The sequence below is a fragment of the Ictidomys tridecemlineatus genome, chromosome 5 (assembly GCF_052094955.1).
Source record: "Ictidomys tridecemlineatus isolate mIctTri1 chromosome 5, mIctTri1.hap1, whole genome shotgun sequence".
NCBI classification, from domain to species: Eukaryota; Metazoa; Chordata; class Mammalia; order Rodentia; family Sciuridae; genus Ictidomys; species Ictidomys tridecemlineatus.
In genome coordinates this window covers 187,588,380-187,612,060 of record NC_135481.1, presented here as the reverse complement: position 1 = coordinate 187,612,060, position 23,681 = coordinate 187,588,380, and the positions used below count along the sequence as shown (strand labels likewise).

General features: G+C 52.1%; 1 protein-coding gene across 3 annotated transcripts in view; it reads right to left on the bottom strand.

Moving 5' to 3' along the window:
• Positions 1-1,438: 1,438 nt before the first annotated feature.
• Apcdd1l (APC down-regulated 1 like) overlaps positions 1,439-23,681 on the bottom strand; it is a 53,617-nt gene continuing 31,374 nt past the window's right edge. The window contains exons 2-5 of one of the 3 annotated variants that reach the window (XM_078051874.1): positions 13,209-15,335; positions 11,656-11,794; positions 8,655-9,207; positions 1,439-3,844 (exon numbers count right to left, since the gene is read on the bottom strand). In XM_078051874.1, the coding sequence (XP_077908000.1) occupies positions 3,098-3,844; positions 8,655-9,207; positions 11,656-11,794; positions 13,209-13,332 (1,563 nt within the window). In that variant the 5' untranslated portion in view covers positions 13,333-15,335 and the 3' untranslated portion in view covers positions 1,439-3,097. The remainder of the gene's footprint in view (positions 3,845-8,654; positions 9,208-11,655; positions 11,795-13,208; positions 15,336-23,681) is intronic. The other 2 variants (XM_078051876.1, XM_078051877.1) reach the window with 2 other exon arrangements.

Below are 23,681 nucleotides of genomic sequence, written 5' to 3'. Positions count from 1 at the left end.
CCTCTGAGAGCTGTATGCAATTTAAACTTTTTATTAAAAAAAAAAAAAGCTCATTTACTCTCCTGGGAGTTGGGCTATGAAATTATCAACTGCATGGGCTCCCCCCACCCCAAACGTGACTGCACATACAATGGAGAACATTAATTTTGTTTTGAATTAGGACTCTGGGCCTTCTTCCTTTCTGTGGATGCAAAGCTCCCTCCAGGTTTACATGGAGGCTGAGACTCAGGGATGGGGGCAAAGGGTCTGGAGGCTGAGTGTCCACCCCTTGCCTCTGAGATGAGCCCTCATCCCTCGGCCCTGTCTGGGAGAATAGGGAGCCCTTTTTCCATCTCTGCACTTCCCAGGAGCCAACGGGGGCCAGAGAGTGTGGTCCAGTTGAGGATAGCCAGGAAGCGTGTCTCGCTTAGCCCACCTCTTGGGGCTATGGCTCCTGCCAGATTCCATGAAATACCACCCAATTGCTTTCCCCAAATACAGCAGGAAATCCCACTCCCTCTGCTGAACCTGGAAACCGAGAAATGGAGGCCCAGATCTCTGGCTCTGGGGTCTAGCTGCTCAGGTTTAGATCCCTGTCTTTCTTTACAGTGTGATCTTAGGCCAATGCCTTTCCTCTTCGTGTCCTGTTCAAGATGCTGAGGATCGATCCCTTTGCCTGACTCAGGTGGGCCTCCTGAGTGATGTAGCACCTGCCCTGTGGTGGTGGCCTGTTCACAGGTCTCAGTGTGAGGCTGAGCCAGGATCACCAACCTTTTTTTTAAATATTATTTTTGTTTATTTTTATGTGGTGCTGAGGATCGAACCCAGGGCCTCCCGTGTGCAAGGCAAGCGCTCTACCACTGAGCTACCATCCCAGCCCCTAGATCACCAACCTTGTTAGCTATGTTTACTGAGGCTCCTTCCAGCAGGCTCCTGACCCACTGGAAAGATGGCCATACGTGGACTCTGCCTTCCCCTGTGAGCTCACATTCTAGGCGGAGGAGGCAGAGAATAAGCATGAATAAATAAGACATTTCAGATAGTGGTCAGAGTGCATTATAGAGAACATAAAACAGAATGGTGGGACAATAGGTAGAAGGACAAGGGACAAGGGGGCTACTCTTTTGGGATGCCAGTGGTGGGTGGGGGAGTGACATTTCATCCAAGAGACTTGAATGAAAGGAAAGAGCCAAGCACCTTGGGAGAAGTGTTGGCGGTGCACATGGATAAGGAAGCGGGCCAGCATGGCCGGGGTGTGGGAGCGTCCCCTGAGTTGGAGCTGGAGCTTCCTTCCCTTCCCAGGGAGCTCCAGGCAGGGCAGGGATAGCAGGAGGGCACAGCTGGCCAAGCAGGAGTTCACCTCCACTGGCTGCTTCTTCACATGTTTTCTGGAAGGCACTCCACTTCCTTTCTTTAGAACCATAATCCCCTTGGTTGACTTTAATAACCAGCAAGAACATTTTTCAGGCTGTTTAATTTTATTAAAAGATTCAAATTTGATGATAAATAGTGGCATGGTTGCTTCAAGCCTCAGATACAAGACTTGCTCAGCCATGGACATATTATCGACACCCACTGTCATCCCCACCGGGAACTCCCCCCACCAAGATGTAGTCGAAGACTGTAAATAATCTAATTATTTCTTGTACTTTGGTAAATATGCCAAGAACACCGTAGCTCTCTGAGACCCACACAGAATATTAACTTGGTGGTTTTTCTTTTTTCTTTTCTCTCTCTTTTTTTTTTTTTTTTTGAAAAGAAGAATGGATAATAAGTTAGAGCAATTTGAGCAGGCTGATTGAGACCCACACAATCTCAGGGAGGACAAGGGCTTCCCTCTAAAAGCATCGTTAGCCTCAGAGTGACTGTTGTTCAAAATCTGCAATAAGAGCCAGAGACAGGAACAGGGAAGAGGAAGGAGAGGGTGAATCAACCGCACACAGTCCCCCAAACCCTTGAGCCCATCAGGATACCAGTTAATTTCACAGTGTACAGATGAGGCCCTGGGAACATAGGCAGGGTTCCTGAAGAGGCACAGCCTGTCCCCACCGTGATGATAGCCCTCTCTGAGCTGAGAAGGACACCAGTATATTAGCACCACAGCGAGGGGGCTGGGAGGGGCCGACTTTCCTGGGTCCTGGCCTCCATGTGTTGCCATGTAGCCTGGTGATGCTGAGCTCCCCCTGGGGTGGTCCCAGAGCTGTGTACTCGGGAGGTTCCCCCCGTCAGACTGGCACAGGGAATCTGGAAGGCCAAGGACAGCGGTGCAGGGCTAATTACAGAGCATGTTAGCGCTGCTGCTAGCATTAGTATTAATTACTCTCCAAAGACTGGAACACTGCTCTCCTCCACAGACGTGCCCCCGGCATCCAGCCCAGTGTTCACTGGTGTTCTGCATGGGCGAGGGAGGCTCAGAGGCTAAAGCATACCAGGGGAGGCCACATTTCTCAGCTCAAATGGTGCCCTCTTTGCTTGCACGTGGCTCTGGAGAACTGGATTTATCCACACGAAGTGTTGACAGCTTGAGGTCTGACTCGAAGAAGCACAGGCAGATGCAGACAAATGCCAGCAGTCAGAACTCAAGAAAGACAAGTGGCCCCCTAAGAGACAGGCCCTTTGCCAGGAAGCTGAGAAGCTCTGGAAGCCCGAAGTGGCATCTTTAATTCATGGCCCCGCTTTGAGTTTGTATTGCTAAATTTGAATTAATAAACTTTCAACAACAGCCTGAAGGCTTAGCAGAGCAGTGAGCGGCACTGTCCCTAGGCACCATCTCAGGCTCTCGCTCCCATCTCAAAATCTCAAGGGCCAGGAAGGGAGGGGCAGGGAGCTCTTGGACAGTGAGCCTTAGGGTGGTCCTCTGGCTCCAGCCTGCTGGGAGACCATCCAAACAGGAGCATGGGTTTGTTTGAAAAGTCGTGTAGCCACGAACTTGACCACCATATCCCAGAGTGTGGTCATTGGCCCCAACTTTGCAGGTGCGGCTTGAGCTCATGTTTTGGGCCTCTGGGACACAGGCTGTCTGCTGAAGCCCTGGGGCCACGTGGCCACCACAACAGAGAAGTACTGGTCCTTCCGGAGGTGGCCCAGTCCAGAGAAGGTCTGGAAGTTAAAGAGGATGTCATGGCCACTGGAGGAAGGCCAGCTCTGGGAGTAGGAGCAGCAGGGCGAGAGGGGTGTCAGGAGGACACGGCCCCCCTCCACGGGGCTGCAGGGACCTGGGGGCGGCTCCAGCCTGCCCCCTGCAGAGCACCAGGGGTGCCTGGTAGGAAGTGGGGCGCTTCTCTGGGGTGTCTGGACTTGACCCGTCGGTGGGCCTCTGTCCGATGAAGAGCAGGCTCTGCCCGCGGGGGTCTTGCTCCATCTTGAAAAGCTCGTACTCCACGTGGGGGAGCCTGATGCCCAGCGGCAGGCAGCCGTTGGTGACCGTGACGTCCCGCTCGGCGCCCACAGACCAGGCCCCGGGACCCCCGCAGCTGCTCGGCTCCGAGAGGTTGAGCATGGCCGCGGTGACCTGGTCCATTGGAGTCACATGGGCTCGCGTGACCTCGAACACCAGCTCGGTGGCGCCGTGGACCCTGGCAGACGGCGTGCCCCTGGAGTAGCGGCCGGCGGCGAAGACGGTGAAGGTGGGCCGGCGGCAGGCGGGGTCCGAGAAGTGGCGGTAGTACCCTTCCCAGGAGCGGCCGGCGCCGTGGAAGGTGAAGAGCCGCGTGAGGAAGAGCACGGCCGGGCGCGCCTCGCAGCCTGTACTGGCCCAGCGGCCGCCCAGGCGCAGTGGCAGGGCCACGGGGGCAGGCAGCACTGGCGGGTGGCGCTCGTCAGCGCGCGCGATGAGCTGGCAGGCCGGGCAGGGCCGCGCGTGGTGCTGGCAGGGGAGGAACAGAGACCTCTTTTGAGGACTTGGTGACAAGGTGGGTGAGGCCTGGCCCCTCGATGCTCAGCTCCCTCCCAACCTGCTTACCTCTGGCCAGAGGGTCTCACTGCTGACCTTTGGCCCCAGTGAGCAGTCCCCTGCCCAGGATCTTAGCCTGCTGACTCCCCCGCGCCCCCCCAGCTCCCAGGGGAAAAGTCTGCAGCTCTTCTGCAGGTTTCAGCTCAGAAGAAGTCCCTGAGGGGCTTCTCCTGACCCAGCGAGCCCCTACAAGGCTGTCCCCTGTCCCCTTTTGTTCTCCTCTCCCTGCTACTTTCTCCTGCCTCCTCTGACCCTTTTCCTCCATGAGTAAGCACCAAAAAGCTGGGTCTGTCTCCTTGTCCGCAGGGCCTAGCACAGTGCTTGGCTCACAGCAAACATGCTTGGTGCATGAATGAGCGAGAAACGTGTGGAAGTCCTCGTGGGCCTTGTGTCTTGGGGTTTAGAAGAAGCTGTCTCCCTCACACCCAGCCGGCTGGGCCCTGAAATGGGACCACTGAAGCCCATCTTGTTTCTCACTCCTGGCTCTTCGAGGCTAGAGCTATGCTAAATGGCTCCTGCAACCATTGCACAGGAAACCAGAGGCAGCTGAGACCTAGAGGGTGGGCGGGGAGGGGTCTGCTCCAGCTGCCCTGGCAGGAAGGGGTGTAGAGCTGAGCTGAAACACAGCCCCGCACAACTTGCTTGTCTGCACAACTTGCTTGTCTGGGTCTACCTCAGTGTAGTTTGTATCTCCTCATGAGGAAAGAGTACTTTTGTCTTTAGAGATCTCGCCTTGGAAGGTGAGCACCCTTCCATCACCCCTTGGACAGCGAATGTGGCAACCAAGAACCCTCATGCTGGAGGTGGTGCCAAGGGGGTAACTGGGAAGTCATCAAGAGCTGCTCAGTGATGTTCATTCCCCTGCAATTTTCAGTGGGAAAACCAGTCACACCAAGTTTTCAGCCCTCTGTTGCTCCAGGCCATGAACTGATTTCCTCTCTAAGGTCTTATTTACAGTTGTCCGGCCTTACAGATTCTCCAGAGGTTGGTTTACAGTAAAACACGTCAACAGGAAACAGACGCTAAATCAAATTGTGTGGGAGTAGTCAGTCTGAATTTTGGAGTGAAAAAGCTCAGTAGAGGCCAAAAAGGAACCAGATACACATATCTTCTTTTTTCTTAAAGGGAGCTGCCCGAATTTAGCCAAGAGCATCATTCTGAAAGGTCCATGGCTTTGGAACAGCCACTTGTCAAAGCTGACCAGGGAACTAGCAAACACCCATTTTGCCATTCCTAAGGGAAACTTGGGGTCTGGGTCCAAGGGAAAGGGAGCATTTTGAGGACCTGGCTGTGAAGTTAGCTTTAGTATATATTTTCATGCAAAAACCCTGCAAGATTCCCACACATTACAGCTGGGTGAGTTTCATGCCAACCAAGTGGCATAGGGAAGTTCTGGTTTAGAAAGAAAATACCAGATGACAGGGCTCTTCTTGTTTTGGATTGCCATACTTTAAAAGCTATTACTTAATCCTTATTGAACTCGAACTTCCCCTGGTTTCCATAATATAGGAGACTATACCATTTTTGGCTTGGGGGATTTTTTGAGGGGGCACTGGGGATTGAACTCAGGGGTACTCAACCACTGAGCCATATCCCCAGCCCCATTTTGTATTTTATTTAGAGACAAGGTCTCACTGAGTTGCTTAGCACCTTGCCATTGCTGAGGCTGACTTTGAACTTGTGATCCTCCTGCTTCAGCCCCCCAGCCCCACCCCCCAGCTGCTGGGATTACAGGTGTGCACCACTGTGCCTGCCTTGGCTTGGGGGAATATATATATATATTTTTTTCAGATGTTGATGAACCTTTATTTTATTCATTTATTTATACGTGGTGCTGAGGATTGAACCCAGGGCCTCACACATGCTAGGCAAGTGCTCTACCACTGAGCCACAACTCCAGCCCAGCTTGGGGGATTTTGACCCAGAGTTTGAAGACACTTTGAAAAGCTAGGACATGACTGCAAAAATGTTTGCAACAGGAAAAAGCAAATACAAGAGTTAGCCTGAGTGTTGGTCATTGGGATGCTGACTGCTAAGTCTCTACTCTAATTGAGGCATTTTAACCTGAATTCCAACTTTTGTCACACTAATGTACATTGACAGGACATAATGCTTTACATCAAAATAATCCCAGAGCTGACCCCCCCACGGGGGTAGGTGGGGGTGCTAATTGGCAGAGACAAATTGAGAGTCAGCAAGCTTTCAAGGTGAGAGAGCTGAACGATAAGGCATTTCTTCCGTGGGAGATGTTGAAGGGTCCTGTCCCCCATAGACCATTTCCCAGACATCCTTCTGCAGTGCTCTGGAGTCTCAGGTGTTAATATACAAGGCCCCCAGCCAGCAGAATCCACACTTGTGCGGAAGCCAAACTCTTACTGGCCTGTGCCTGTTACATAAAGTTATTTCTCAAACAGCACATAACAGTTTCTAATTAACCCCCAGAGGTGACACCAGGCTCAGATGATTTTGGTTGAGTGTTGGCTGATTGATTAGGATTCTATATACAGGCAATGAATTTGGGGATCAAATTGGTTTTAAATTAACTTCTAAAAATGTTCATGTTTACCATCTGGTTTGGGTTGTGGGCAAGGCTTAGGCCCCAGAGAGCATAAGGTAATGACTAATTCGTTATTTGGGGATTTATCTGCAGCATTTCCTTATTTGAAATTGTCTCCCCCCTCGAAGGGGGCTTGGTGAGCGGACATTTAATTTTATGCCTGTACATCTGGCACTGTTCGGCAGTGCCCACGTTTCTGTGTCTTGCTTCTCAATCACATTTCAGGCTGCATAGGCCACCAGGACTGGCCAGGCAGCAGGGAGGGCAGGGACGGCGATGGCCCCAGAAGTCTGCCTGGGGACAGGTGAACTGGTTAGCCCCTGTAGCCCTCAGGGGTCTGCCTTTTCCCTCTTGATGGTGGCGCGGGGGGAGGCAGCAAGCCACTCACCGCCTTGCCCTGGTTTGCTAAGTGGGATTGAGCCAGAGCCGTCTGGAACATTGGTTGCCAAAAAGGGAATGATTTTGAGGTCACTCAAGGAACTCTGAGGCTGATTTTCTGATTACGAGAATTTTGTTGGGTTCCTTCTCTGCTACCCAGATCCTGGGTTTGTGGGAGGGGGTGAAAGAGAGATGGGAGAGTGGCTGGATTTGGGGTCTGTCTCATCCCCAGTGCCACCCCTGGGGACTCTGATAAACTGCTGTTCCCAGGGGTGAGAGGTTTCCCCATCTAGTTTAGTTCCTTGAGTGTCAAATACACAGTAAGCACTCAGTATATGCTAAATGATGTGAGGGTGGCCTAAGAGTTCAAAGGGTACTTGGCAGGGATGCTGAGCTCCTCCATCCTCCCCTCCCTCTTCATCTGCACTTTCAGAAAATGCTGAGTGCCTTGGACCGAAGTTCCTGACCCAGTGTCCTATACTAATTTCACATCCACTAACTTTTAACCTTTCTTCTTGTTGTGAATGTAGGCAGCAAACCCCCGTAGCATCTGCTGAACCTCTGTCACCAATGTCCCTCGATCAGTGTCACAGATACAGAAAGTATCATTGACACCCATCACTGCTCAGGCATGAGGGTGAAGAAAGAATTCCTGTTCTTCGTGCTCCCGTGCAGCACATTCGGGTTTTAAGATTGAGGAAATATTTTAATGGGGTGGGTTTCTATTTAAATCAGGTGCATTTCATCTTGTGTTTTTAAAGACAGTTTTTTTTTTTGTGGAGAGAGAACCTTAGGATTCACCTGCACCAGAGAGGTAGGTCTTGGAGACAAAAAAGGTCACAAGGACCACCCTTGTACTGGCTATGTGCCAGGAATACATAATGCAATTAAGATTAACTTTCTTTCTGTTTGATTATCGGCCAAAAAAAAAAAAAAAAGGCTACTAAAACTTCTCCAAATTAGGGCGGCACCTTTGAAATGGCTTCCTTTATAATCTAGGTTGATGGGCTTCAGGGAAGTTCACTCTGGAGTTGGGGCTGCATCTCATAGAAATCAGTTCATTTTAGACTGGGCCTCCCCACCCAGAATGCAGACCATGAGGATACATGTTAGAAACATAGGACCCCAGAACCTGCCCGACCTTCACTCTCTCAGATGCCCAGATCCGGGGGGCAATATTGATGCAACTCCACCTGAAGTTAGTGTGGGGGTGTGTGTCTGTGGCTCTGCTTCCAGGTCCAGGGAGGGGTCCACAATGAGATCCTGAGGGTGGCATCCAGAGGGTATGCAGCAGCCCCAGGAGGAAAGGGGGAAAGATGCCCCTTTGGTTTATTCCTGAGCATCTGTTGGCCAGACTCTGTGCTTTGGCCCCACCCTTGTGAAGGGTTTTGTACCACAGTGAGGAGGCAAAGGAGAAGGGGAGAAGGGCCAGCAGAGCTTCGGGTTGTGCTCTGTGCTGGAAAATATGAGGAGCGAGGATTGGAAGGGACATTTGAGCTGAGAAAACCCGCCCCGTAAGGATAGAAATGAGATCAGCAGGGCCCATGAGGACCAAATCTGGAGTGCAGGGACTGTGGAAGACCAGACGGGGAAGACTGAACACGTGTCCTTCTGTGAAGGCCTGGAAAGAGAAATCTCAAGCAGGGGCCATGGCGTATCCAAATTCCTGAAGCCAGGGTCAATAACGGACACTGATGAGACAGGGCAGAAAGGACCTTTGGTAGAGACCAGGTCATGTAGGGCCTTCTGGGTGGGCCCAAAGCTCCCCGCCCAGGGCCCCAGACTCACCAGGGCACTCTGCAGTGGGCGCTGGTAGCCGGTGGGCCTGTAGTAATGCCTCTCCGCCCAGGTGGTGTGGACGTCCCCCAGGTACAGTTCCTCCACAAGCTGGGGTGCAGCCCGGGGCTGTGGTTGCAGGCTGCGTTGCACACGGACCAGGCTGAGCTCATGCATGCTGAAGCCCAGTGCTACCATGCAGTCCCCCTGGGTCCGGGTGCTCAGCAGCTCATACAGTGCTCCTGGCAGCCAGGCCTGGGCTGGGGGCAGCCTTCCCATGCAATCCTGGATGGCGTGGGTCTGATTGAGGTGCCTGATGACATCGAGCAGGGCACGGTGGCTGTGGAAGGCGATGCCCACCTTGTGCAGGTGGTAGTCGGCCTCGGTGGCACCCCGAGTGACCCAGGAGGCCCTGCGCAGGCGGACTTTGCCCTTGATGAGCAGAGAGTGGGTTGGCTGCTGGCAGGAGGCATCTCCATAGTAGAACTGGTAGGCCCGGAAGTGGCGGTTGGGATAGAAGGTGTAGGAGCGGGTGAGGAACTCTGGGCCTGGTCGCACCTCACAGCTGCCGTGGGGAGGAGATGGGTGCTGGGTGGAGAGGTGAGAATGCGTCCTGGGGCCCTCTGTCCTCTGGGCTGGGCTTGGCCTCCCCAACCTCCACTTCTGGCCTGGCCCCCACACTTCAGTTTCCTTGGCTTGTTTGGGTCAGCCTCACTGCTGGGGTGAGTTAGGACCTTCCACCCACTGTCGGATCTTTCTAGTTCCTCTTTCATCCTAACCTCGGGCCTAACAACAGGGGGCTTTTGCAACCATCTCGGGACCTGCTGCTCTGTGAGGTCTGGGAGGCTGTGTCCTGTTTCTTCCCAGTGAGTTCCGGCACCCCTTCCCTGTGTCCTGGCCAGCGAATGAGGGGTGCAGGAACAAGTGATCAGACGATACATAGCTTCGATTTGGTGGGCCAGATGGTTCTGTGGCAGCCACTTATGACTGCAGTTGTAGAGCTAAAGCAGATGTAGGTATGGAAGTGCATTGGCCTGGTTGTGTACCAATAGAACTTTCTTTACAGAAGCAGGTGGTGGGTAGGCCTCGGCCCCCAGGCTCAATTCTACTGGTGATGCAAACAAGTTCAGAGTGGAAGGGTAGGAAAGGAAAGCCACCTGGCTCCCAGACCCACCGCCATGCCCCGGGCTGGGCAGGGTAGGCCTCTGGGACTTCCCCACTGGGGCTCAGGTGGGGCAATGGGTGGATGTACACGGCTCAACTGGACTCCAACCCGTGCCCCTGTTTTCTTGGTATGTTATAACGGGGCTGTTGGAGCAGAAGAAATATGTTGTCAACCAGCAAGAAAACGGTTTCCCTTTCTTTTCTTTCAATCTTTCTGCTAGTATCAAGGATAAAGGAGCTGGCGTGACTTTAACACCAACGTCTTTTTTTTTTTTTTTTTTCCCAGTGAAGAACAGACTTGGAGCCTTAGGTAGGCCATGAATCTAGAGCAAATCTAATTATGCTGTTTTGTTTCATTGAGTTTCTTTTTACAGTTACTTCTTATTTATGGCAAGTGGCTCTGCTCTTTGTATAGGGGTGATATTGTGCTTCCTTTAAAAATAATTATATTACACTGTAAATGTGTGCAGTTTACTGTATGCCAATTATACCTCAATAAAGCTGTAAAAATGAATGATTATGTTTAAGTAAATAAAGGGAGTTGGTTTAAAGAAAAATAGCAAATGAGTACCAGAACAGGTGGTGGTTAAAGATGGGGAGGGGCACCCATACCCCAAAGGCCACTGTCTGGAGAGATTTGCTCAAGGGATGCAGCAGGTCACACTGGATGTCTTGGTGGTCCCAGACCCCAGAATCTTTTCCACATTCCTCCCAGAAAGCAACAGGGCTTGCCTTGAGAACATATCGGGGAACTTTCTAGGAAGAAAGTTCTGGAAGAAATTCTAGAATCTGTTTTCTGACTCATCCCTTGGGTTCTCCAGAGTGTTGTTACCTGGAGGAAGGAGAAGCCTCACACCTGTGTCCCCTCCCCATGCCCTGGTTCGGCTTTAGAGTGGCCTTGACAGTGTTGCCTGGACCCCACCTGGACTGGGGAGGGCGGAGGAGCCAGCCCCGGAAAAGCCTGGGAAGAGTGTGAGTGGCTTTGTGAACTCCCAAGGCTCCCTCCCCGCAAAGCACTACCAGATGTTTGGCAGTGGGGTTTCTCCATGAGCTCAGGAGGCATATGGAGGACACAGAGAGTCCAGTCCTTGACCCCAGAATGGGACTGACCAGGGGGCGCATCAGGAGGGATGCAGGAGGAGGAGGCCACAGCTGTCCTACTTTCTACCCCAGCCCTGGGATGGGGGAGCTCAGCTGGCTGTAGCAGGTTTATGGGCCACAGATGAGGGCCCAGCACAGAGTCCAGGGCTTCAGAGTGGCCACCAGCCTCTGAAACGTCAGTGGAGCCTGTCGGTGAGGAGACCAGCATGGGAACACCAGGCTCTCTGGCCTGCCACTTCCGGCCTCAGGGCCTTTGCCCCAGCTGTGCCCTCTGCTGGGCTTCTCTCTGGCTCTCTGGAGGGCAGACTCCTTTTCTTTCAGCTCTTAGCAGAATATCACCCCCTATAGAAGGCTTCCAGGTCATTTGCTTTACAGCCTTGGTTTTATTTCTTTCGCTGCAGACCTCGGCACCATCTCAAGTTGCTATCAATTGTTTCTGTTTGGGTACTCAGCACATGCCCCACTGCTGAGCCCTTGTGCCCAGCTCACAACAGGAACTCTCTAAGTATCTAGATAATGGGGCTCCGTGTGTTGAATGAACGCATCTCCTGGTCTGCTGTCATTGGCAGGGGTGTGATGTCCCAACGGTCCCTGCCCCCAGGTGCCGTCTGCAGAGGGGAGGTAAGCCATGTGCTTAGCACCTACCAGACCTCTTGGGAACTGGGCACACTGTGTGCACACATGTGGACACCGAGGCTCGGAGAAGAAGTCCCTCAGCCTAGGGGTCTGTGAGGACTTGGGGTCTTACCCAGTGGAGATCCAGGGGCCATCAAGGTGGGGGGGCAGAACTGCAGTGATGGGCATGCCTTCAGGCGCGGGTGGCTGGCAAGGGGGCTCCCAGCGGAGGTGGCCACTTCTCACTTCCCCGGTCACTTCTCTGGTGCCAGCTGCAAACCAGACAGATCTGGATCAGAGATGTGTACACCCCAGGTACACCACCTGCCTTCCCTACTCTCCACCTCCACCCAGGGCTGTAGCTTGGGAGGCCAGAGGAAGCCCCATAGCCTGCCTGCACCTCTACCTCATTCCCCAGGGCGACCATTCCCCTTTCCCTGCCTGTACCTCCACCTTGTCCACCAGGTGGTCCAGCACCCCTTAGACTGCCCCCAGTTCTGGACGTACTCTGCATATTGGAATTCCTAGAATCAGCTTTCTGACTCATCCCTTGGATTCCCAGTTGTGACCACCCTGGAATGCAGGCCTCCTGGAGGGAGGCTGGCCCAGATTCTTGGGCTGGGAAGCCTCTGAAAATTCGGCTCTGGGATCCAGACTCCTAGAAGCCCTGCCCTTCTGCAGGCCCCCTCCTGGGCAGTACTGGACAAGGAGGACTCAGATCTGAGGAGCCAGGCCCAGTGCCCCTGTAGAAGGCCACCTTGCAGCCTCATCCCTAATCCTAGGCAGGAATTAAAATGTCTCCGAAGGAGGTGCTCAGAGGGTGGTTGTGAGCAGCAGAGTCATTGCACTGGGCTCCAGGTCCTCTTGGGGAATCCCCCATGTGCTCGGCCCTGACCCTGCAATCATTGAGCCAGGGCGTGGGATGGCCACTGTGATTTCCAGGAGTTGTTATGAGGAGCACCCAGGACCTTCAGCTGCTAAAGAGCAGCAAGTCCCTCAGAAACTGTCATCCTCACTCAGAGGCTGAAGCAACCCAGATGGCGGGATGCTGTGGGAAGCTTGGCAGGAGCCACATCCGAGCATTGCAGCATCGGGCTGTGCTCATGGGGCCCGACCCTGGCCAACCGGCTGCTGCAGCTGCTGTCCTGTCTTGTCCTCCTCTGAGCAGTGGCTAAAGTGGGTCAGGAGCAGCTGAGTCTCCAGGGCTTCAGCCCAGGGGGTGAGACTTTGCCAGGCAGGGCCCTGGGAAGGGTCATGAGCTGAGAGGTGCCTGGTCAGCACGTTCTGCCCTCTTCCCTGTGAGGGTTTGTACTTTCCCATCTGGGTTTGGGGGGCCACGAGGCCCCACACAGCCCTCTTGGAGCTGTGTGATTGGAAACAGGGGCCCCACGCTTGCCGTGCCCCGGTGACCTCTCAGAAAAATGAAGTGGAGCAGATTCCTCTGCCCCCGGGAGGTTGGGAGTCCCAGTCAGGGTCCGTGGGGTCCCCAGTGCCCAGCTGAGAAAGCCCAAGTCAGGCTGCTGATGACAAGGACGATGACAACAAGGCTGGACTTCCTGCACGTGCGCATATCCTCCGGTCTGAGGCTTCACGGTCCCCACAAGAGCCAGAGTGTGGCCCTTCTCCTCGAGCAGGCCAACGGGCTCATCCAGATGGGCCCAGCAGGAGGGGGATTGTGACACTCACGTGTGACAAAGCCAGGACCCACAGCAATGTTCTCCTGGTCCACCGGCCCCTCGGTTTCAATCAGCCAAACTGGAGAAATGGAAGAAAAGAGCCAATCCAGGCCAAGGTGTCCTCCCACGGACATGTTGTCGTGAGAGTACCTGAAGCTGCTCAAGGCAGCGGAGCAAAGGCCTTGGAAGGAAGAGAGAAGCTGGTCGCTTTGCGTGGCCCTGGCACAAGGCTGACGTGCTGAGGGGAGCCCGAGCCAGGATGTGGGGGCCAGTGAGGCATCCACATTGGCCCTGTCCTAGTGTCACCCCCACCCCACCCCCCAACCTGCACTGGGACAGGCTGCCTCAGGGTCGGCACCTCGCAGGTTTGGGTGCGTCTTCATTGGAAGACACCGGGTCCCCCGGATTCAATTCTGCAGGTTAATTTGAACATCACCGGTGTCAATGAAACCTGTCTGCAAGTGTTGATTTGAAGAACAGATGGAAGCAAGGCGAAGAAAAGGATCAGGAGGGGTCAGCCCGACTCGCCTGGTAGGAAAACCGAGCTTGCATCTCAGAGCGAAAGAGCGGGTGGCCCTGCAAATTATATTTTCATTGTTTCATGAAAATCGGTGTTTTGAGAAAATGCTCTCTGTTCCAAAGAAAACAAGCCTCCCCCGACCCCGCACCCCTCCTGAAGGTACCAACGCCGTTTTTTGTCACGAATCCTCAGATACTGTGTTCCCGCTAGCCGAGTTTTGGTTCCTCTTGTTTTTCTGGGAGAAATTAGGATTTAATTATGTTAGCAGATTGTGAGATACGGTCAAGCCTGGCTGTCTTCAGAACACGCACGCACAGCACAGGACACGACCGTGGACCTTCTTTGTGAAAACACCCGGCCCCCAGCACAAAGCCGCCTCTTGGCCGCGGGCGAAGCCTCGACTTCAAGGTTGCAGAGATAAGCTTAACCAATTAGCAGTGACTCCGTGACATTAGCTCAGTTGCAGCTTTTGGGGTGGACTTTGATTTTCTTTTCTTTCTCTCCCGCCTCTCTTTTTCTCTCCCACAGAAAAGTCCTAACTAGATAAACAACTGGAGGCAGATGAGCTGGGGCTGGGCTGCGCAACTTCTTGCAAGGACCTGATAGACGGAGTTAAATACAAGGACCAAATTGATTTTTATCAACCATGGATTTTTAATTAACAGTGGTGTCCACTTACTGCCATTCATTATTTACTGTTTACTCACTAATTAAAAATTATGCTGCTCTTGCACTCATAAGAGCAGGGACATTTGAAATTAGATAGCATCGTTCAAATTACCTGCAGAATTAAATCTAGAGTGCCCAATTGCTCAGACCAGACTCCCAGAGCTGAAAATATGATCTGCCATGGTCCACTGTGTGGTCGTGAGTCACAGCACCAGGGACAGGCCACTTGGACACAGGAGCATGTGGAATCTGCCTAGGGATTCAGGGGAGCGGACACTTGCTGAGCTCCTACTGGGTACGGGTGCTTGGCTAAGCTTATCACCAGGGCATCATCACCATGGTGACCGCGTCTACCGAGCATGTACCGTGGGAGTCGCCTCGGTCAGAGGCTGTTTCTGCATCATGGCCATGACCCCTCCAGCAGTCCCAAGGCAGGTGGCGTGTCGACACACGAGTGCAGATGCTGTATGGAACAACGGATCTGCACGGCCACCCACCACGTGGGTCTGTTGATGCCCCCTGGTACAGACGAGGAAACAGAGGTTCAAAAGGGTGAGAGGACTCGGCTGTGGTCACTCCTCGGGCAGCTGCTTCTTGGACAATTAAAGAATGCAGCAAATCCCATCTAACATAAAATTCACCACTTTGACCATCTGCAGGAGTATAGTTCAGTAGCATTTAGTACATTCCCCACACTCTGCCACCACCGTCTCAGTCTAACCCAGAACCTTCCTATCCCCTGAAAGCAGGCCCACACAGCAAGCACTCCCAAGTCCCTCTCCCCATGGGCCATGCCACGGACTGGCCTGTTAGTACAGGCCCTCCTCTTACTTGCCGTTCACAGCGATGCCGGCAGGTCAATGTAGTCATCCCCCTGCTACAGAGGCACCCAGAAGGCTTGGAAAGCCACGCCCTGTCCAGGTCCTCTGTTGGGTTTCCTCCCAAGACCTGAAAGCAGGAGGCGTGGCTCAGGCAGGGTGGAGGGCGAAGGGTGCAGTGGGGTCCCTCCCTGAGCAGACACAGAAAGGTCAGCTCTTCAGTTGCCTTCCTTTTGGGGGCAAACTGGCATAAAAGAACCATTGCCCCCTGTCCTAACAGGTTGGGGCTGAGGTTGGAGAAGTGCAGCTCGTGGGAGGGGGTGGGTGAAGGGGTTTAGGTGCCACCCTGATTCCTTCACACCCACTTCCAGGCTGTTAGAAAAGCTGCTGTGCAGAGCCCATGTTACTGAGCTTGGAAAGGGGGTCCATCTGAAGGGGACTTTCAAATGTTAAGTAATATTTAAAAAAAACATTTCATATGCACATCAAAACCACCCTAAGATACCATCTCACTCCAGTAAGATTGGCAGCCATTATGAAGTCAAACAACAACAAGTGCTGGCGAGGATGTGGGGAAAAGGGTACTCTTGTACATTGCTGGTGGGACTGCAAATTGGTGCGGCCAACATGGAAAGCAGTATGGAGATTCCTGGGAAAGTTGGGAATGGAACCACCATCTGACCCAGCTATTGCCCTTCTCGGACTATTCCCTGAAGACCTTAAAAGAGCATACTACAGGGATACTGCCACATCGATGTTCATAGCAGCACAATTCACAATAGCTAGACTGTGGAACCAACCCATATGCCCTTCAATAGATGAATGGATAAAAAAAAAATGTGGCATTTATACACAATGGAGTATTACTCGGCACTAAAAAATGACAAAATCATGGAATTTGCAGGGAAATGGATGGCACTAGAGCAGATTATGCTAAGTGAAGCTAGCCAATCCCTAAAAAACAAATGCCAAGTGTCTTCTTTCATATAATGAGAGCAACTAAGAACAGAGCAGGGAGGAAGAGCAGGAGGAAAAGATCAACTTTAAACAGAGACATGAGGTGGGAGGGAAAGGAAGAGAAAAGGGAAATTGCATGGAAATGGAAGGAGACCCTCATTGTTATACAAAATTACATATAAGAGGTTGTGAGGGAAATGGGGGAAAAAAACAAGGGAAAGAATTAAATTACAACAGATAGGGTAGAGAGAGAAGATGGGAGGGGAGGGGAGGGGGATAGTAGAGGATAGGAAAGGTAGCAGAATACAACAGTTACTAATAGGGCATTATGTAAAAATGTGGATGTGTAACCGACGTGATTCTGCAATCTGTATTTGGGGTAAAAATGGGAGTTCATAACCCACTTGAATCGAATGTATGAAATATGATATGTCAAGAGCTTTGTAATCTTTTGAACAACCAATAAAAAAATTTAAGTAAAAAAAAAAAACATTTCATAAATCAATGTGTGAGTGGTGGATGTGGGAAGCAGCCTGAGGGCAGCCGAGGGAGTAGCCCTTACTTCCCAGGAGAGCACAGGACAGCATATGAGTTCCTGGAGCTACTGTGACAAATGACCACAAACTGGTGTAAACAATAGGAATTTCTCCTCTCTGGCCTGGTGTGTGCAAGTCTAAGTTCTGAAACCCACGCGGGCAGGGCCGCCCTCCCTCCACGGCTGCCTGGGGAGGGTGCTTCCCGCCTCTCCCAGCTCTGGGTGGCACCTCCGTCTGGTCTCCGCCTGTCTTCTCGGCTGTGTGTGTCTCCTCCTGTCCACATCTCCATCTCCAGTCTCCCTCTCCTTTCTCATGAAAAGGCACCACTCACTGATCAGACCCAAGGGTTCAGCACGACCTCGTTCTACCTTGATCGCCTCTGCAAAGACCCGGTTTCCACATAAGGCCACACTCTGGGGAGGTGGGGGGTCAGGTCTTAAACACGTCTTTTTTGTTCAAGCTCAACCCCCACCACAGCTAGGGAGGGCCATCTAAAGACGGGGACCCTCCCGTCACCTCGCCTGCTTTCCCTCACCCCTCTGCTCACACACTGCACACCTACCTCTGGTTTTCCTGGTACCTGACAGGCTCTGGATTTATAAGGCTGCCCACAAGGGCCAGAACTCTTATTCCGATAGGGAAGCGGACATTAAATAGGCCCATTGTGGGATACCGTCTCACACCATCTGAGGGTCTTGAAGGAGAATCATGCAATAACCCCAAACTTCTGTGGTTCCCAGCGCACCTGGAGTCCCATTCAAGCTTTCCCAAGAGCCTAGTAGGCCCTTTGGAATCAGTTACCTCCTGTCTTTCTTGTCATCCATGGGGCACTGCTGAGAGCCTTCCCTATGGCTTCCCAGAGATGACCTGGGGACTCCCTCTGCCAAGCACTGGGTGCTCCTTCCGCTTCCCAAGCATTTCCTGGCAAATGGCCCTCTGCATTTCTCTCCTGCTCTGCTCCACCCCGCTCTCCTGTGCAGTGTGCACATCTGGCAATTATTGATCTGCTTTCAGTTTTTTTGTTTACTTTTATTTTTTGACTTTTCTGTTTTGAAATAATTTCAGACTTACAAAAATGTTGCAAAAGGAGTAGAGAGTGTTATACCCTTTGCCCAGCCGCTCTGAAGGTCGACATCTGACACAGACATCCAACAAAGGTCAAAAATCAGGAAGTTAGCACGGGTGCAATGTTATGAGCAAATCCACAACTGATTCAAGGCTCACCCCCACCTTGCTGGCCCAGGAGGCCATCCAGGGTCCAACAGGGCATTTAGTTGTCATGTCTCCTTCAATCAGTGACATGTCTTTGTCTTTCATGAATTTGAAACTTTTAAAGAGTACTGGCCGGTTATTTCATAATATGTTCCTTAGTCTGGGACAGCCTGATGTGTCCTCATGGTCAAATACATCAAATGCATTTTTGGTAATTGAGAAGTCTAAGTGATGTTGACCCTTGTAGGTTCATTATTTCAGGAGGTCCCTCTTGTCAATCCACCTTTTTCTGGTGTTGTTCACTGTGATCACTATCTCATGGAAGTGCCTACCAAGTTCATTCACTGTTAAATTATCATCTTTCCTGTTGCAATTAATAATCATCTTCTGAGGTTCTAACTAGAGATGATGAGAACATGTCCTTTTGCATTATTTATGCCTCTAACATTTGATCATCTATTGGTGACCATTGATGATTCTTGCCTACCGCAATTTGCTATCTTTTCCCCACCATCCATCCATCATTCCAGTGTTACTTCTAGTAGTACAAACTGTTAGATATTTATTTTGCTTATAGGTGATAATCCATTACTATGGATATTTTGTTTTGCTCAAATTGTCCCTGAGATGGCCACTGAGAGCACTTCCCACTCATCTCCTGTATCCTTTCTACATATTCTTGTTTTGAACAGTTCCTTATTTCCAGGTGCGAGGTGATTTCCCAGGCTCATTTTGTGTTTTTTCAGCCCTGGTCCTGGAATCAGCCATTTCTCCAGGAAGCTCTGGCTCATTTATTGGAAAGTGGTGTTTAGAGACCACAATCTGGGTGCAGGGTGCTCACTAATGGTGGGGTGCCACTCCAGCCATTCAGTGTTCTCTGTCTCTTCTTTCTTTTCTCATTCCTGCCTTCTCTCCTTTCTTCCTTCCCTCCCTCCTACCTCCCTTCTCTCTTTCCTCCCTTCTTCCCTCCATGTTTCCGCACCAGTGTGTCTGCTCTGTTTAAGATGGGCCTTTCTTGCTCACCGATTATGCCCCACCAAGCCCGGTGCCTGACTGACACTTGATAAGTATTTGTTAAGTCACGGAAAGTTCTTAGAGCCACGCCTTCACATGTGCCCACTTTGAGCTAAATGGAGGAAGGTCACGCAGTGCAGGAGTGCAGGTGAGGCTCCTTCATGACATGGCTTTAGGGCCAGGCAGGAGGGTGCAGTTGCTGGGATTGATAAGAATCTGGCTGCTTGTCAAAAGAATACCCAGAAGGCTGGTGGTCTGGACTGATCTGAGCAAGTAGAGAGGGACAAGAAGGGAGATTCAAGAGCAAGCCTTGTCAAGAGCTTAGATGGACTGGGGTCAGCCTAAGACTCTAAAGTGGGTGCTTTGTGGAAGGCAACTACTTATCCTGGGAACCTGCCAGCTAAAACAGCCGGACATGATCCTAGCCCTTCCAGGTAAGGTTTCCCCAGCTCTGCAGCATGGCCCAAGAGAAGCTGAACTCAAGCCATAAATGTAAGCCATGGGTGTGGTTTTACTGCATGATGTTTTCTGGACCCAGGCTTCGGTGGCCAAGGTGGGCCTTTGTGAACTCCTGTGCCTAATACCTAATACCTCATACTGAATGTGCTTAGGTGGTGGTCATGTTGAACAGATATTTTACTCAGCCCTAAATATTCTATTATAATATGCAACACATACAGAAACTATGAATGAGATGTTTTATTTGCTGTTCTTTCACACCAAGCCTTCAAAATTCATTGTACAATTTACACTCACAGCTCTGCTCAATCTAGACTGAACACATTTCAGGTGCTCAGGTGGCCTACATGAGGGTCAGAGCTACAGCTTGGAAAAGGGAGTGTGTGGTCCGTGGGGTGCAGCATTGGAAGTTTTCAGGTTGGTTTCTGATGACCCCTGAGGTTGTCTTTGGGACAGAGGGGAGACTCTGTGAGTGAGGCCTAATTTCCCAGGCTCAGCTTTGGCCTAAGCAGCCCCACTCTTTGCTCAGATGAATACACTAGGATTCTGATCAACATTTGCTTTAAAAAATGTGTTTGCTTAAAAAAAAAAAATCTGGAACATTCTGGTTTATTTCAAATCCCTCAGCTTGAGGTAATTCACCTAAAATGTTTGGATTTGGAAGCTTGTCCACATTTTAAATAAAAATGTCAGCAACAGATCCACCCAAACAATGAGCTCTCTTGATTAGAGGGGCCTGCCTTCCACACACTGAGATGTGCTGGCCGCTTGGCCAGCAGGCTTCAGAAAGCGTCTGTTGAAATGGCAGCCGTCACTGGGTTGCTACAGCAAAAGATGTGCTTTGCAATCAAGTCACTGCATGAAAGCACAAAGTTTCCACTGAAAGTCCCCTGAGAAGTTACGGATTGGCACGCTAAGACAGTCCCAGCAAATCACTGCAATTATGACGACAACCTTGGAATTCTAAGGAGCCAGGCCCCCTATTGTGGGTGGCTGGCCTGCAGACACCTCACATGTCCCATGGTGGACTCTGCAACCGTGGGAAACTCAGAAATGGTGTGTTCTAGAAAAAGCATGTTCCACTCCCCGCTCCCGCTCCCGGCAGCCTCCCAGGTCTTTGGAATGTGCCTTCCTCTGCAGGGTGACCTCAGAGAGTTGGCCCTTGCCCTGAGGAACTTGGGAAGGACCAGGCAGCTGAAAAGAAGCAGGAGGGTGGGCTTCAGATTGAGAAGTTGTGCATGGAAAGGTGGTCGAGGGGACATGGTATGTTCCTCACTGTCCTCCAGTTCTTAAGACCAATCCCGGGGTGAGCCGGACCCAGGCTATGGTGGCAAAGGTGGGCCTTTGTGCACTCCTGTGCCTAATATCCGCTGAAAGTGTCTTGTAAAGGGGAGCAGCTGGCCGCTGAGGACACCTCCCTGTGGCCTGTGTTTAGCATCTCTGCTTAGGGAAGGAAGCATATGGCTGCCTGAGTGGGAAAGGAATGGGGGGCTTGGGGAGACCAGATTTGGCTTAGCACGCCAGCTCATCAGCCAGGTTTTTCTGTTTGTTTGTTTAGGAAGGTTCCAGTACAAAAACCATTCACATCAGAATCCTTCCTCAGCCCCATGGTAATGCTAATTACTCTCGCTCTGGCTGGGGCTTCCACCCAGATGAAAACTGGAAAATTCCAGCCAAAGCCCAGCTGTTTCCCAACAGCCAAGACATCAGAGTGATTGATGGGCGCATTTCCCCCTTCACCCAGATGTTCTGGTGTCTTGGAGACAAGGCCTCGTTAGCCCAGCTTCAGCACCTGTGTTCCCAGATCTGCACACGGTCTGCAGACATTTATAATCTGTACCAAATTTGGCCAGGGCTCTCCAAGGACACCACACTTCCGCCCTGGGCTGTGAGGAGGCCCAGGCCCAGGGGGCTCAAGCGAGCTCTTGTAGTGGTAGGTCTGGTTGCACAATGGGGACTGCCCTGAGGGGTGTAGTCACAGGTCAAGGTTTGCTAAACAGAACCTGGTCTAGAAGTCTCTCCTTGGATGGAATCCTTATTAGCTCTTTTGGCAGAAGTCTGAAGCTTCCATTGTTCTCCAGAACAGGAATTTGGCAAGATAATCAGAAGGTTTGGACGTACTCAATAAGAAAGAAGACGTCTGTATGAATCGTGACAGACGGTCCCCACGGAACCCCGGAAACCCTGGAAAGGAGGCCTCTTAGAGGCACCACAAGAGCTTAGCTCTTCACGGAGCCTTGCGAAATGGTCGTCCACGAGGTCTTCGCAGGACGGGCCCACCACCGTCTCGTCCACCAGAAACAGTCGGGTTTGGCGGAGCGATGGCCGCAAGCTGGAGGTGCCCGTGGGTGTGTGGGTCGGGGATCCTGGAGGTGCAGGGCGGCACCCCAGCGCTGGGGGAAGCACACACTGGCCGGGCTGTTCCCGGGACTCTCCACACGGGGGCCCTCTTGAGCTTCGGTTGGGGCGCCTGGGAGCCCGGCGAATCCCGGCGGCTCCACCGGCCTCGGCCCCCCGGCCCGGGCCACCCGCCTCCCGGCCTCCGCGCGGTCTTCGGGAAGAGCGAGCCCTCGAAGGCCCGCGCTGGGCCCAGCTCTCGTCCACGTGCGGGATCTTCGTGTCCACTCGCGTAGAGCAGGGTGTTGAGGCCGAAGGGCAGCGGTGACGAAGTCGCCCAGTTGTCTCCTGCGGGGAGCACGGCGGAGGGGACCTGGGAGGCGTGGTCAGCGGAGGACAAAGGACCTCGAGGCCTCTCGGCGGCCTCTCCGCCGGTGGCGCGGGGCCTGGGGCGCCGACGGGAGCCCGGAGAGAGAGATGCACGAGGAAGATTGTCATTTAACAAATCAATTTTTCCTCCATCGTGTGGAGATGAAGTCCGTGGTCTCCTTCATACACGGGAAATAAGGCATTTCCCCCGAGTGCCGTTTCCCGGGAAAACCTACACCGCGTTTCGAAAAACCCATTTTGTGAGAAGGTCCCAGATTTGAAGAGAAACGGTGATACTTAATTACGGCATTATTTTACCATCTAGGAAATTAATGTGCTTCCCGAATTTCGGGAGGAAGGTGGGCTGCAAAGTCCAAACCCTATTTTTGTGAATTACCATACAAATAGGATCCCAAAGACGCAAATATTGGCTTAAGTGTTGCAGAGGAGGCGCGGGAGAATGAGTTGGCTTCCTGAATGTCAAATAAACAGGCTTGTCTCTCTTGCCTTCCCCTGTGACCCTGAGCCAGCTCTGCTGTCTTCCTGGAGAAGAGGGTCTCCACTCACAAAAGGGAAGCTTGGCGCCAACTGGGTGACCACAGTGGATTAGTCACCAAGGGCATCATGGTTACCACTATGGTAAAAAGGCATGCATTTCTGGAAAGTTCTAGCGTTTGCACAGCCTATGTTTAGGTGTTCTTCATAATAGACATTTAGGGTTTATTGTCTTCATAACAAACATTTAGGGTGGGCACTGTTACGACCCCAGAAAACAGAGGCTCAGGAGAGAGCCCGCCAGTTACTTGCTTCTCCCATGCAACTCTGTGTAGAAAAGCCCAAACTCGAAGCCACCTTGGGTAGCCATAAACCCCAGCCTCTTTCCTCCAGGAATCACAGCCCCTGATCTTTGCTTGACGTTTATTGAGCACCTACTATGTGTCCAAGCACAGGACTGTAAAGATTTTTCTTCCAGTGCTCTGGGTCTGACCTTCCAAGCTAGGCCTGGAACAGCCATGTGTTCTGCCTGGTGCTGGCCCAGTTTGCCCGAGGGAACTGGAGAAGGAGGGGCCTTGGAGGGCTCTCACAGTCTACATGTTCCTTGAGGGTCTTGTAAGAACAGAAGCCGCCTGACAGATGTAGCTGTGCGTAATGGGCGCTGGGGCAGAGCTGCGAAGGTGGCCGAGAGGTGTGAAGCACAGAGATGGAGAGGATGTAATTAGTCCTGGGCCCGGCGGCCTGGGGGAGGCTGTGGGGAGAGAGGCAGAGGCAGGGGGCCGTCCAAGCTGCCGGAAGGCACGGCCACCGCTCCAGGGGTCAGTACTGTGTGTGACGGGTGAGATCACTGTGTTCTCAAAACCGGTGCACTGCAAAGAGCATTGTGCCTCCTGGGGGGAGCCTGCTATTCCAGGGGGGCCTGATGGACGTCTTATGTTTGATTAGTTTCATGTCTATTTTGACTCAATTCAATATCTGACACATCAAGTCTGGGATGGTGTTAGGATGACACTAAGACATAGAGGGATAGATTATTTTTTAAAAATAAGTGAAAATGAGTTAGTTGATTTCAAGAGAAATGCTGACTCAATTATAGG